Here is a 12,351-nt window from a genome sequence, read left to right as displayed (position 1 = left end):
ACCCCAGCAGCAGCCAAGGGGGCGTCGCCGGGCGCCGGGGAGGCGGAGGCGGGGCCGGTGACGTCATCGCTGACGTCATCCACGGGGGGGCGCAAGCGGCGCTGGGGCTCCAGCACCGCCCCCAAGAGGCCTTCGATCAGCATCACCACCGAGAGCCTGCGGGTGAGGAGCCACGCCCCCTGTCCCTCCCCTCCCTGCAGGCCACGCCCACTGCCCGGCTCTGCCCTCCCCTAGCACATGGCACTCACTTTTGGACTGAAACACGCCCACTTCCGGTTTGAAATGCACTCACTTCCGGTGTTGACTGCACTCACTTCCGGTCTGGGGCAGCACCACTTCCGGTGGTCCATTCCCCTGCTGGATTGCACTCACTTCCGGTTTGATAGTCACTCACTTCCGGTTTGAAATTGCACTAACTTCCGGTTCGCAGTGTACTCACTTCCGGCCAGGGATGGCCCCACTTCCGGTGAAACTTCCCGCCCTGTGTGCACTCACTTCCGGTGCAAAACACGCCCACTTCCGGTTTATGATGTACTCACCTCCGTGTTTTATCCTGCTCACTTCCGGTTTATACCTCACTCACTTCCGGTGCAGCTCAAGGGCCACTTCTAGTCCACCTCTGTCTATAGGGGGCGGGCTGGGAGGAGTCTGCAGGCTCCTGGGAGGGGTTGGGAGCCTCACTTCCTGTTCTGGCCCCGCCCACATCCCACCATGACCACGCCCCCCCCCCCCCCGCCCTCCCTCCAATCTTTTTCCCGCCAGAGCCTGATCCCGGAAATGAAGTCCTCAGGGGGCGGGGCCGAGGCGGTGGTGGAGCTGCACCCCGAGGAAGGGCCAATGGGAGAGGAGGAGGACGACGAGGAGCAGCCAATGGGCAGCGAGGGGCGGGGCCCGGGCGCGGCAGGCTCCGCCCACCCCCCCCTTAAAGATCTGCAGGACGGTGACGCAGGTGGGGGACCCCGCCCAGGCTGCGCCCCGACCCCCGCCCGGTCCCTTCCTCACCCGGTCCCCACCCAGTGCCCCCCTTGCCGGTCTCCCCCCCCCCCCCCCAGGTGGTCCCAGCGGAGGATGGGCAGCAGCCGGAAGGGGCGGGGCCGCAGGGGGAGGAGCCCAAGGCTGGGCCACGCCCCCTGACGCAGGCCCCGCCTTCCGCCCCGCCCGCCAGCGACGGAGCTCCGCCCATTGGCCCTGCCCTGCCTGAGGGGAAGAGAGGTACTGGGGGGGGCGGGGGACAGGGTGGGGGCTGGAAGCCATATTGGGAGGGGCTGGGCGGGGTCCACCTCGGCCTGTGCTGGTCCATACTCGTCTTGTACTGGTGCAGGGGACCCCCCCCCGGCCCCGCCCGGGCCCCTTCCCCCTCCCCGTGGACGATCCTGTCCGGGCCGGGACACGCCCATCCCCGCCCCGCGCTCCTCCCTCCCCCATCGTCCACATCTGCAACCTGGTGAGCGACTGGGAGGGGATTGGGTGGGGCTGGGAGGGGACTGGGAGGGGATTGGGTGGGGCTGGGAGGGGCTGGGGGAGACCAGGAGGGAAGTGGGAGGGGATTGGGTGGGGCAGGGAGGGGCCTGGGAGGGGATTGGGTGGCACTGGGTGGGACTGGGGAAGAGCCTGGGAGAGGCTTTGGGGCTCCTGCAGTTCCCTTCGTGGCCACCGGAGGGAGGCAGAGAGCAATGGGGAAGGGAATAGGGAAGAGCTTAGGGAGAGGCTTTGGGGCTGCTGCTGCAGTTCCCCTGCGCGGCCGCCTAGAGGGAGCCAGAGAGCAACGGGGAAGGGCCTGGGAGCCAGGCTGGGACTCCTCAGCAGCTCTTCAAAGGGCAACGCCGGGTGGGGCCCACCGGGAGCCTTCAAAGGGCAATGTGGGAGGCGCAGCTGGGAGCCCCGCTGGGAGGGGGCTGGGAGGGTCTGGGGGAGTCTGGGAGGGGTCTGGGGGGGTCCAAACCGGTCCCCACGGGTTGCAGGTGAGGCCTTTCACGCTGGGGCAGCTGAAGGAGCTGCTGGGGCGCTCGGGGAGGCTGCGGGAAGGAGGCTTCTGGATCGACCGCATCAAGTCGCACTGCTTCGTGACGGTGAGAGGGGCAGGGGGGTGGGGAGGGGGCTCTGGGGCTGCTATGGGGCCCTGTGGGTCCCTATGAGCCCTATGGGTCCCTATGGCTGCTATGGGTCTATATGGGTTCCTATGGACTCCAGTGGATCCCTATGGTTGCTATGGACTCCTATGGCTGTTATGGGTGCCTATGGCTCTCTATGGGTCCCTATGGCTCCTGTGGGGTCCTATGGGTCCTTGTGACTGCTATGGGTCTCTATGGCTCCTATGGTTCCCTATGAGTCCTATGGGTCTTTGTGGATGCTATGGGTCCCTATGGCTGCTGTGGGTTCCTATGGGTCCTATGGACTCCAATGGGTCCCTATGGTTCCTATGGACCCCTATGGCTGCTATGGGTCTCTGGCTCCTTTGGGTCCCTATGAGTCCTATGGATCTCTATGGGTCCCTATGAGTTCTATGGGTCCTTGTGGCTCTTATGGGTCCCTATGGCTGCTATGGGTCTCTAGGGTTCCCTATGACTGCTATGGGCTCCTATGGGTCTTATAGGTCTGCCTGGGTTACTATGGGTTCCTATGGGTCCATATGGCTCCAGTGGGCCCCTGTGGTTCCTATGAGTCCCTATGGGTCCTATAGGTCTCTATGGGTTCTTATGGCTCCTAGGGGTCCCTATGGGTCCCTATGAGTCTCTATGGCACCAATGGGCTCCTCTGGGTCCTTGTGGCTGCTCTGGGTCCCTATGGCTGCTATGGGTCACTGTGGGCCCCTGTGGTTCCCTATGGGTTCCTATGGCTCCTATGGACTCCAATGGGTCCTTATGGTTCCTATGGACCCCTATGGCTGCTATGGGTTCCTATGGCTGCTATAGGTTCCTATGGGCTGCAGTGGGTCTCTATGGCTCCCTGTGCTTCCTATAGGTCTTTATGGGTGCTTGTGGCTGTTATGGCTCCTATGGACTCCAGTGGGTGCCTATGTCTGCTATGGGTCCCTATGGCTGCTATAGCTTCCTATAGGCTCCTATGGGCTCCTATGGGTTCCTATGGCTTCTATGGGTTGCTATGGGCTCCTATGGGTTCCTATGAGTCCTTGTGGTTCCCTATGGCTCTTATGGGTCTCTATGGCTGCTATGGCTCCCTGTGGCTGCTATGGGTCCCTATGGGTCCTTGTGGCTCCTATGAGTCCTTGTGGTTCCCTGTGGCTCCTATGGGTCTCCATGGGTCCCTATGGGTTCCTATGGGTCCCTATAGCTCCTGTGGGCCCCTGTGGTTCCTATGGGTCCCTATGGCTTCTATAGATCTCTATGGGTCCCTATAATTCCTGTGGGCCCCTGTGGTTCCTATGGGTTCCTATGGCTCCTGCAGGTCTCTATGGGTCCCTATGGTTTCCTATGGGTCCCTATAGCTCCTGTGGGCCCCTGTGGTTCCTATGGGTCCCTATGCCTTCTATAGGTCTCTATGGGTCCCTATTACTCCTAGGGGTTCCTATGGGTCCCTTTGAGTCTCTATGGCGCCAATGGACTCCTATGGGTCCTTGTGGCTGCTATGGGCCACTGTGGGCCCCTGTGGTTGCCTATGGTTCCTATGGGTCTATGTGACTCCTGCAGGTCTCTATGGGTCCCTATAGCTCCCCTGGATCTCTGTGGGTCCTATGATTACTTATGCGTCGTACAAGTTCCTATGGGCTCCTATGGTTCCTATGGGTCCTTGTAGTTCCCAATGGCTCCTATGGGTCCCTATGGGCTCCTATGGGTCCTTGTGGTTCCCAGTGGCTCCTATGGGTCCCTATGGGCTCCTATGGGTCCTTGTGGTTCCCAGTGGCTCCTATGGGTCCCTATGGGCTCCTATGGGTCCTTGTGGTTCCCAATAGCTCCTATGGGTCCCTATGGGCTCCTATGGGTCCCTATGGGCTCCTATGGGTCTCTATGGCTCCTATGGTTCCTATGGGTCCTTGTGGTTCCCAATGGCTCCTATGGGCTCCTATGGGTCCCTATGGGTCCTTGTGGGCTCCTATGGGTCCCTATGGCTCCTATGGGTCCCTATGGGTCCTTGTAGTTTCCAATGGCTCCTATGGGTCCCTATGGCTCCTATGGGTCCCTATGGGTCCTTGTGGTTCCCAATGGCTCCTATGGGTCCCTATGGGCTCCTATGGGTCTCTATGGGTCCTTGTGGTTCCCAATGGCTCCTATGGGTCCCTATGGGCTCCTATGGGTCTCTATGGGTCCTTGTGGTTCCCAATAGCTCCTATGGGTCCCTAAGGCTCTCTATAGGGTCCCAACCCCCCCCTTATTCCTCTCTCTCTCTCTCCCCTCCCCTTCCCTCTCCCCTCTCAGTACATGTCAGTGGAGGAGGCAGTGGCCACTCGCAACGCTCTGCACGGGGTCAAGTGGCCTCAGTCCAACCCCAAGGTGCTGGCAGCTGACTTCGCCCAGCAGGAGGAGGTCAGGCACTGGGGGGGGGACTGGGAGGCAACTGGGAGAGACTGGGAGGGGATTGGGAGGGGTTTGGGGCAGAGAGCTCCTATGGGTCCCTATGAGTTTCTATGAGTCCGTATGGGTCCCTATGGCTCCTATGAGCCCTATGGGTCCTAATGAGTCTCTATAGGCCCCAATGGGTCCCTATGAATCCCTATGGGCTCCTTTGGGTCTCTGTAGCTCCTATGGGTTCCTATGGCCCTTATGGGTCCCTATGGGCTCCTGTGGGTCCCTATGAGTGTCTATGGGTCCCTATGGCTCTTGTGGGTCCGTATGGATCCCTATGAGTCCCTATGGCTCTTATGGGTCCCTATGGCTCTTATGGGTCCCTCTGGGCTCCTATGGGTCCTAGGAGTCTCTGTGGGTCCCTATGGCTCTTATGGGCCCCTATGGTTCCTATGGGTTCCTATGGGTCCCCATGGCTCCTGTGAGTCCCTATGGGTCTTTATGGGTCCTATGGCTCCTGTGGGTCCCTATGGGTCCCTATGGCAAGGGGAGCCCCACACTGGGAGGGAGGGGCTTGGGGGCGGGGCTGGGTGCTGATTGGTCCTTAACTGCTCTCTCCTGCTCTGCAGCTGGACTTCCACCGAGGCCAGGGAGGCCCCAGGGCCGAGTCGGGGGAGGAGCCCGGGCAGGGCGCGGCCGGGGGGGCGTGGCCCTGGGCAGAGCGCGACGAAAGGCGGGGCCGGGCCGGGGGCCAGTGGGAGCGGGAGAAGGGTCCCAGCCCCGCCCCCGGCCCCGCCCCCCACCGCGGCTCCGGCCCCGCCCCCGGCCCCACCCCTGCCTCCCACCCCTCCTCGGCCAACCGCGAGCCCAGGCCTCGGCATCGGCCGATGGAGAAGGAGAGAGGGAGGGGCTCCAGGGAGGCCAGGCCAGAGAGGAGAGGTAGGGAGGGGGAGTGGGAGGGGAGTGGGGGAGGGGTCTTGGCAGTGGGGGCGGTGCCTGAGGGGTTGTTGGCCAATAGAGAAGCCTCCCGAGGAGCCTCCTGCCAAGCTATTGGACGACCTCTTCCGCAAGACCAAGGCCGCGCCCTGCATCTATTGGCTGCCCCTGACCGACTCCCAGGTGGGTCCAGTCCCCTCCCCCAGCCCCTCCCCAGCCCCTCCCCACTCCCTCTGGCTCCTGCCATTCCCTCCCAGCCCCCTCCCAGTGGGGCTCCCAGCTGTGCCTCCCCCATCGCCCTTTGAAGGCTCCCGGTGGGCCCCACCTGGCGTTGCCCTTTGAAGAGCTGCTGAGGAGTCCCAGCCTGGCTCCCAGGCCCTTCCCCATTGCTCTCTGGCTCCCTCTAGGCGGCCGCGCAGGGGAACTGCAGCAGCAGCCCCAAAGCCTCTCCCAAGGCTCTTCCCTATTCCCTTCCCCATTGCTCTCTGCCTCCCTCCGGTGCCCACGAAGGGAACTGCAGCTGCTCCAAACCCCCTCCCAGTGCCACCCAGCCCCTCCCACTCCCCTCCTAGCCCCCCCCAGTCTCCCCCACTGACCCCCAATCCCCTTCCCTCCCCCCCACCCCCAGTTCACCCAGAAGCAGGCCGAGCGAGCCGCCCGGGCCCGGGAGAGGGAGCGGCGCCGGAAGGAGCAGGAGGAGGAGGAGCTCCGAGGCCGCCCCAGCCGCGGCTCCGCCCCCCGCGACCGCCCCCCCCGCCAAAGGGTCGGGGCGCGAGCGGGGCTCCGCCCCCCACCCCCCCCCCGACCTCCTCTTCCTCCTCGGCCTCGGCTTCCCAGCCGGCCCCGCTCCCTCCCTCCCTCTCTTCCTCCTCCTCCTCCTCCAATCAGCGGCGGGGAGGGGGAGGGGGAGGGGACAAGAGGCGGAGCCGCAGCCGCAGCCCCCCCCGTCAGGGACAGGGGGGGGAGGCGCTGAGCCCCCTTTGCCCCTCCCTCCCCCTCCCCTTGCTCCTTCTCCCTCTCTCCTCCCCTCCCTCCTCCTCTGACTCCTCCACCTCCCCTCTCCCCTCCCCCCAGAAAACAACCAATAAAAAGCCACCTGGAGTTTGTAGCTCCTCCCCCTCCCCCCCTTCCCTTTTGGAGTGTGCCATATAGGGGGTGGGGAGGCAGTTAGGGGGTCTAGGGGAGGGTAGATTGGTGGCTTGGGGGGCTGGGGGTACTCGGGGGGTGCAGTTGGGGAGCCCTGGAGGGCCATTGGGGTCCCTGTGGGGCACTTGGGGGTCACAGGGGAGGGCAGTTGGAGTTCCTAGGGGGAGCAGATCGGAGGCAGCTTGGCATTTCCCGCCGTTTTTATTGAGCCACGTGACTAGCGAGGGGCGGGCCCGGGGGCAGGGCGGAGTCGGGGGCGTGGCCGGACGGGGGCGTGGCGCTGGAGCTCCTCCCTCAGCCGCTCCTCGTAGGCTCTCTGGCTCTCGCCGGGGCCGCGCTGAGCCCTCCCGGCCGGCAGGTGGCGCTCGGCCGCCGCCCGCAGCTCAGCCGCGGAGTAGAGCGGGACGGGGTCCAGGCCCCGCTCATTCAGCAGCGCCACCAAATACTCCTTGTAGTGACCCCTGGCGGCCGCGAAAGGAACTGCGGCTTGAGGCCAGTCACTGACCCCTGTCTCCCAGCCCCTCCCCAGTCCTTCCCAAGCTCCTCCCACTCCCTCCCAGCACCTCCCAGTCCCTCTCCCAGGCTCCTCCCACTCCCTCTGGCCCCTGCCATTCATCCCAGACTCGTCCCAGCTGAGGCCTCCCGGAGCCATAGGAACCCATAGGGACTCAGAGGGCCCCATAGGAGCCACAGGGACGCATAGAGACTCATAGGGACCCATAGAAGCCCATAGGACCCATAGAGACTCATAGGAACCAATAGGGACCCATAGGGACTCATAGGGACCCGTCCTATCCCCATTGCTCTCTGGCTCCCTCTAGGCGGCCGCGCAGGGGAACTGCAGCAGCAGCCCCAAAGCCTCTCCTTAGGCTCTTTCCTATTCCCTTCCCCATTGCTCTCTGCCTCCCTCCGGTGGCCACGCAGCGGAACTGCAGCCAGTTGATTCCTTCTTAGTCCCTCCCAGTTCCCCCCAATGCCTCTCAGTTCCCCTTTTGGCTCCCTCTGGTGGCCACGCAGGGAACTGCAGCAGTCCCAAAGCCTCTCCCAGTGCCTCCTAGTCCCCCCCAATCCCCTCCCAGTCTCCCCCAGTCCCCCCCAGTGGCTCCCAGTCCCCCCCAGTGGCTCCCAGTCCCCTCCCAGTCCCTCCCAGTCCCCCCCACTCCCCTCCCCTACCCCCCAGTCTCACCGGCACACTCCGGCCATCCCGGGCTCGGTCTCCCTCCCGCAGGCCTCATCCTTCAGCCCTGCCCCTGCCTCCTTCTGCTCCAGCACAGGGCAGCCTGCCCCACCCCCCCCCCAGTCACGCACCAATCAGGGCCAACAGGGGCTGCTTAGCCCCTCCCACTTCCCCTCCAGGCCCCGCCCACGTCCCCCCTTCCAGTCTCTCCCACTCCCCGTCCCCTCCCATTCCCTCCTAACCACACCCGCTCCCTCCCGAGCCCCTCCCACTCCCCTCCCGGCCCCGCCCCCTCCCATCCAGGCCCCGCCCCTCCCCTCCCGGCCCCGCCCCCTTCACCTCCGTCCGCAGGGATCCCTGCTGGGGGCTCAGTCTCGAAGGGGACTCCGGCGTCCTGCGACCCATAGCGACCCATAGTGACCCACAGAGACCCATAGGGACCCATAGCTGCCCCATAGGGAGCCATAGAGACCCATAGCTGCCCCATAGGGACCTATACAGCCCCATGGCTGCCTCCTAGGGGCCCATAGTGACCCACAGAGACCCATAGAGCCCCAAAAGGAAGGATAAATGCCCCATAGAGTCCTATAGGGACCCATAGCTGCCCCATAGGAACCCATAGAGACCCATAGGGCCCCATAGCTGACCCATATAGACCCACAGATACCCCATAGGGCGCCACAGTGACCCCAAAGAGCTCCATAGTGACCCATAGCTGCCATACAGAGCTCCATAGGGACTCATAACTGCCCCATAGTGCCCCATAGGGACTCATAGCTGCCCCATAGGGCCCCGTAGGGACTTATAGCTGCCCCATAGTGCCCCATAGGGACCCATAGTTGTCCCTTAGAGCCCCATAAAGACCCTTAGAACCCCATAGCTGCCCCATAATGACGCACAGATGCCCCATATGGAATCATAGATGCCCCATAGAACCCCATAGGGACCCACAGCTGCCCCGCAGAGCCCCATAGGGACCCATAGTTGCCCCATAGGGACTCACAGCTGCCCTACAGAGCCTCATAGTGACCCATAGCTGCCCCATAGGGACCCAAAGAGCCCCATAGGGACCCCTAGCTGCCCTATAGTGCCCCATAAGGACCCATAGCTGCCCCATAGGGACCCCTAGCTGCCCCATAGCTGCCCCCCGCCTCACCCTGAGCAGGGCCTGCAGCCGGGGCGGCTCCCAGTCACGGAGGTAGAAGAGGCAGTCCCTGGGGTGGTGACTGTGCAGCGCCCCCCAGAGGGGGCAGCCAGGCTCCGGGCAGCGCTGGGGGGAGAGGCAGGGCTGCCCCACCGCGCCCCATAGCTGCCCCATAGGGACCCATAGAAACCCATAGAGCCTCATAGCAACCCATAGTGACCCACAGTGCCCCATAGTGCCCCATAATTGCCCCATAGGAACACATAGTGACCCATAGCTGCCCCATAGAGACCCATAGAGCCACATAGTAACCTATAGAGCCCCATAGCTGCCCCACAGAGCCCCATAGCAACCCAACAGAGCCCTATAGTGACCCATAGCTTCCCCATAGTGACCCATGGCTGCCCCACAGAGCCCCATAGTGACCCATAGCAGCCCCATAGCTGCCCTATAGTGACCCATAGAGCCCTATAGCAACCCATAGCTGCCCCATAGACCCCTATAGCAGCCCACAGGTGCCCTGAAGAGCCCCATAGTGACCTATAGCTCCCCCATGGAACCCCATAGCAACCCATAGAGGCCCATAGCTGCCCCACAGAGCCCCATAGCAACCCAATAGAGCCCTATAGTGACTTATATCTTCCCCATAGTGACCCATGGCTGCCCCATAAAGATCCATAGGGACCCATAGCTGCACCATAGAGCCCCATAGCGACCCATAACAGCCCCATAGAGCCCCATGATGACTGATAGCTGCCCATAGTGACCCATGGCTGCCCCATAAAGATCCATAGGGACCCATAGCTGCACCATAGAGCCCCATAGCGACCCATAACAGCCCCATAGAGCCCCATGATGACTGATAGCTGCCCATAGTGACCCATAGAGCCCCACAGCAACCTATAGCTGCCCCATAGAGCCCCATAGCAACCCATAGCTGCCCCATAGGTGCCCCCCAGACTCACCCCCCGGGGGTGGAAGGGCTGCAGGCAGCAGCAGCAGAACTGATGCTGGCACTGGGAGCACTGCAGGTGCAGGCAGCCCCCCCGGGCCAGGGCGAAGCGCAGGCCGCAGAGGGGGCAGGCTGGGGGGGGGAGGGGAGGGTCAGGACCCCCCAAGTGTGGGGCTGGGGCCCATAGGAGCCCATAGGGACCCATAGGAGCCATAGGGACCCATAGGAGCCCATAGGGACCCCTGGCTGCCCCCCAGCTGCCCCCCAGCGCTCCCCACCGATGCTGTGCTCCCTGAGGAAGGCCTCCAGCCCCACAGCTTCCACTTGGGGGTCGCAGGCCCCCAGCCAGGCCCCCGAACTCGGCGCATGAGAGGGAGGAGTGGTGTGGGTCCCACTGTGGGGAAGGAGAGGGGGAGAGGGGGGTCACTGCCCCATAGCTGGCCCCCAGAGCCCTGCCCAGCCCCATAGAGCCCAACCCCAACCCACAGAACCCAACCCCAGGCCCACAGAGCCATCGCCAGCCCCATAGATCCCAATCCCAGCCCCACAGATCCCAAACCCAGCCCCATAGATTCCCTCCCCAGCCCCATAGAGAGCAACCCCAGTCCCATAGATGCCCTCCCCAGCCCCATAGATTCCCCTCCCCAGCCCCAGAGCCCAATCCCAGCCCCATAGAGCCCTACCCAGCCCCACAGATCCCAACCCCAGCCCCATTGATTCCTTCCCCAGCCCCATAGATCCCAACCCCAGCCCCACAGATCCCCTCTCCAGCCCCACAGATTCCCTCCCCAGCCCCACAGAGCCCTCCCCTGCCCCACACCTGGCGCTGGCAGCGGGGGCAGAAGCTTTGGTGGCACTGAGGGCATTGGGCAGGGCCCTGCTCAGCCTCGAAGATGAAGCCAAAGGAGCACTTGGGGGGCAGAGGAGATGGGGGTCAGCCCCACAGAGACCAAGCACAGCGCCACAGAGCCCAGCCCCAGCCCCATAGAGCCCAGCCCTGCCCCACAGATGGTCAGAGTGGCCAAAAGTGACCTAAAATGACTCAAAGTGACCCCAAAATGAGGTCAGAGTGACTCAAAGTGACCAAAATGGACCAGAAGTGACCCAAAATGACCTAAAATGGACCCAAAATGGACTCAAAATGACCTAAATTGGGCCCAAAATGACTCAAAGTGACCCAAAGTGGACAAAAAATGACCTAAAATGGACCCAAAATGAGCCATAAAGACCTAAATTGGACCCAAAATGGATCCAAAGGACCTAAAATGACCCAAAATGGACCCAAAGAGACCCAAAATGGAGTCAAAATTACCTAAATTGGACCCAAAATGACCCAAAGTCACCCAAAGTGACCTAAAAGTGGTTCAAAAGTGACCCAAAAAGGCCTCAAGATGGCTCCAAAATGGCTCTCAAATAGCTGCCAAGCAGGACCCAAAGGAGCCTAAAATGACCCCAAAATGACCTCAAAACGCCCCCAAATGCCCCAAAATCCCCTGAAATGGCCCCAAAGCTCCTACCTGGATGCACCAGACGAATTTGGGGTCTTTGAGGAGCTCCAATTCTGTCAATTTTTGGGTGAAGAGTTGGTAGGTGTCAGGGTCCAGGCACTGCCTCAGCTGGAAGAAATCAGACCCCACACCCCCAACCCCCAAATGAGCCAAAACAGCCCCAAAACGACCTCAAAATCACCTCAGGGAGACCAAAGCCGACCCCAAACCGCTGAAAACCCGACCCAAAATGCCCCAAATTGGCCCCAAAATGGCCTCAGAGGGGCTCTGGGCCTCAGTGTGGCTCCCAGCTGCGCCTCCACATTGCTCTCTGCCTCCCTCTAGGCGGCCGAGCAGGGGAACTGCAGCAGCAGCCCCAAAGCCTTTCCTTAGGCTCTTCCCTATTTCTTTCCCCATTGCTCTTTGTCTCCCTCCTGTGGCCACGCAGCGGAACTGCAGCACCCCCAAAGCTTCCCATAGGCTCTTCCCTATTCCCTAATTTCTCTTTGTCTCCCTCCTGTGGCCACGCAGCGGAACTGCAGCACCATCAAAGCTTCCCATAGGCTCTTCCCTATTCCCTCCCCTATTGCTCTTTGCCTCCCTCCTGTGGCCACGCACCGGAACTGCAGCACCCCCAAAGCCTCTCCCAATCCCCTCCCAGTCTCTCCCACTCCCTCCCCATCCCCTCCCAACCCTCTCCAGGTCCCCTCCTGGTCTCCCTCTCCCCCCTCCCCACCTGCACATCCAGGGTGGAGAAGTAGCTGAGTCTCTGGGCCTCGTCGGCCATGTCGGGGCGGCCGCAGGAGGGGCAGCCCAGGGCCAGGACCCTCCTCTCCCTGACCCCCAGGGTGAAGTGGAGCTTGAAGCACTCGGGGCACAGCCAGCACTGGCAGCTGGTCAGGGAGAGGGCCTGCAGTGGGGAGCAGGAGGGAGGGTCAGAGGGGGGCAGCTTGGCTCAGATCGGGGCCTGGAAGCCACCTTGAGGCCTTTTGGCGCCACCTAGTGGCCACCAGGAGCCATTTAGAGGCCTTTTAAGGCCAACTTTGCTC

General features: G+C 62.7%; 2 protein-coding genes across 2 annotated transcripts in view; one reads left to right on the top strand and one right to left on the bottom strand.

The window, feature by feature from the left end:
- LOC137460433 (apoptotic chromatin condensation inducer in the nucleus-like) overlaps positions 1–6,504 on the top strand; it is a 29,084-nt gene extending 22,580 nt beyond the window's left edge. The window contains exons 9-17 of the mRNA XM_068170787.1: positions 8–162; positions 763–949; positions 1,053–1,195; positions 1,322–1,444; positions 1,962–2,069; positions 4,374–4,481; positions 5,090–5,399; positions 5,479–5,579; positions 6,025–6,504. Coding sequence (XP_068026888.1) covers positions 8–162; positions 763–949; positions 1,053–1,195; positions 1,322–1,444; positions 1,962–2,069; positions 4,374–4,481; positions 5,090–5,399; positions 5,479–5,579; positions 6,025–6,369 — 1,580 coding nt within the window. The 3' untranslated portion in view covers positions 6,370–6,504. The remainder of the gene's footprint in view (positions 1–7; positions 163–762; positions 950–1,052; positions 1,196–1,321; positions 1,445–1,961; positions 2,070–4,373; positions 4,482–5,089; positions 5,400–5,478; positions 5,580–6,024) is intronic.
- A 215-nt stretch (positions 6,505–6,719) lies between these two features.
- Positions 6,720–12,212, bottom strand: LOC137460429 (E3 ubiquitin-protein ligase RNF31-like; the record flags this gene model as incomplete). Its single annotated transcript, XM_068170782.1, has 10 exons — positions 6,720–7,003; positions 7,729–7,822; positions 8,059–8,113; positions 8,876–8,989; positions 9,829–9,947; positions 10,094–10,209; positions 10,636–10,725; positions 11,159–11,232; positions 11,333–11,431; positions 12,039–12,212. Coding segments are annotated over 10 exons (1,179 nt in total), but the record flags the coding sequence as incomplete, so codon positions are not given.
- Positions 12,213–12,351: the final 139 nt, after the last annotated feature.

Source organism: Melanerpes formicivorus, unplaced genomic scaffold, assembly GCF_026170545.1.
Source record: "Melanerpes formicivorus ecotype bairdi unplaced genomic scaffold, bMelFor1.0.p_v2 SCAF_598, whole genome shotgun sequence".
Lineage (NCBI taxonomy): Eukaryota > Metazoa > Chordata > Aves > Piciformes > Picidae > Melanerpes > Melanerpes formicivorus.
The sequence above is the reverse complement of the archived record's forward strand: the minus strand, read 5'-3'. Positions and strand labels throughout refer to the sequence as shown.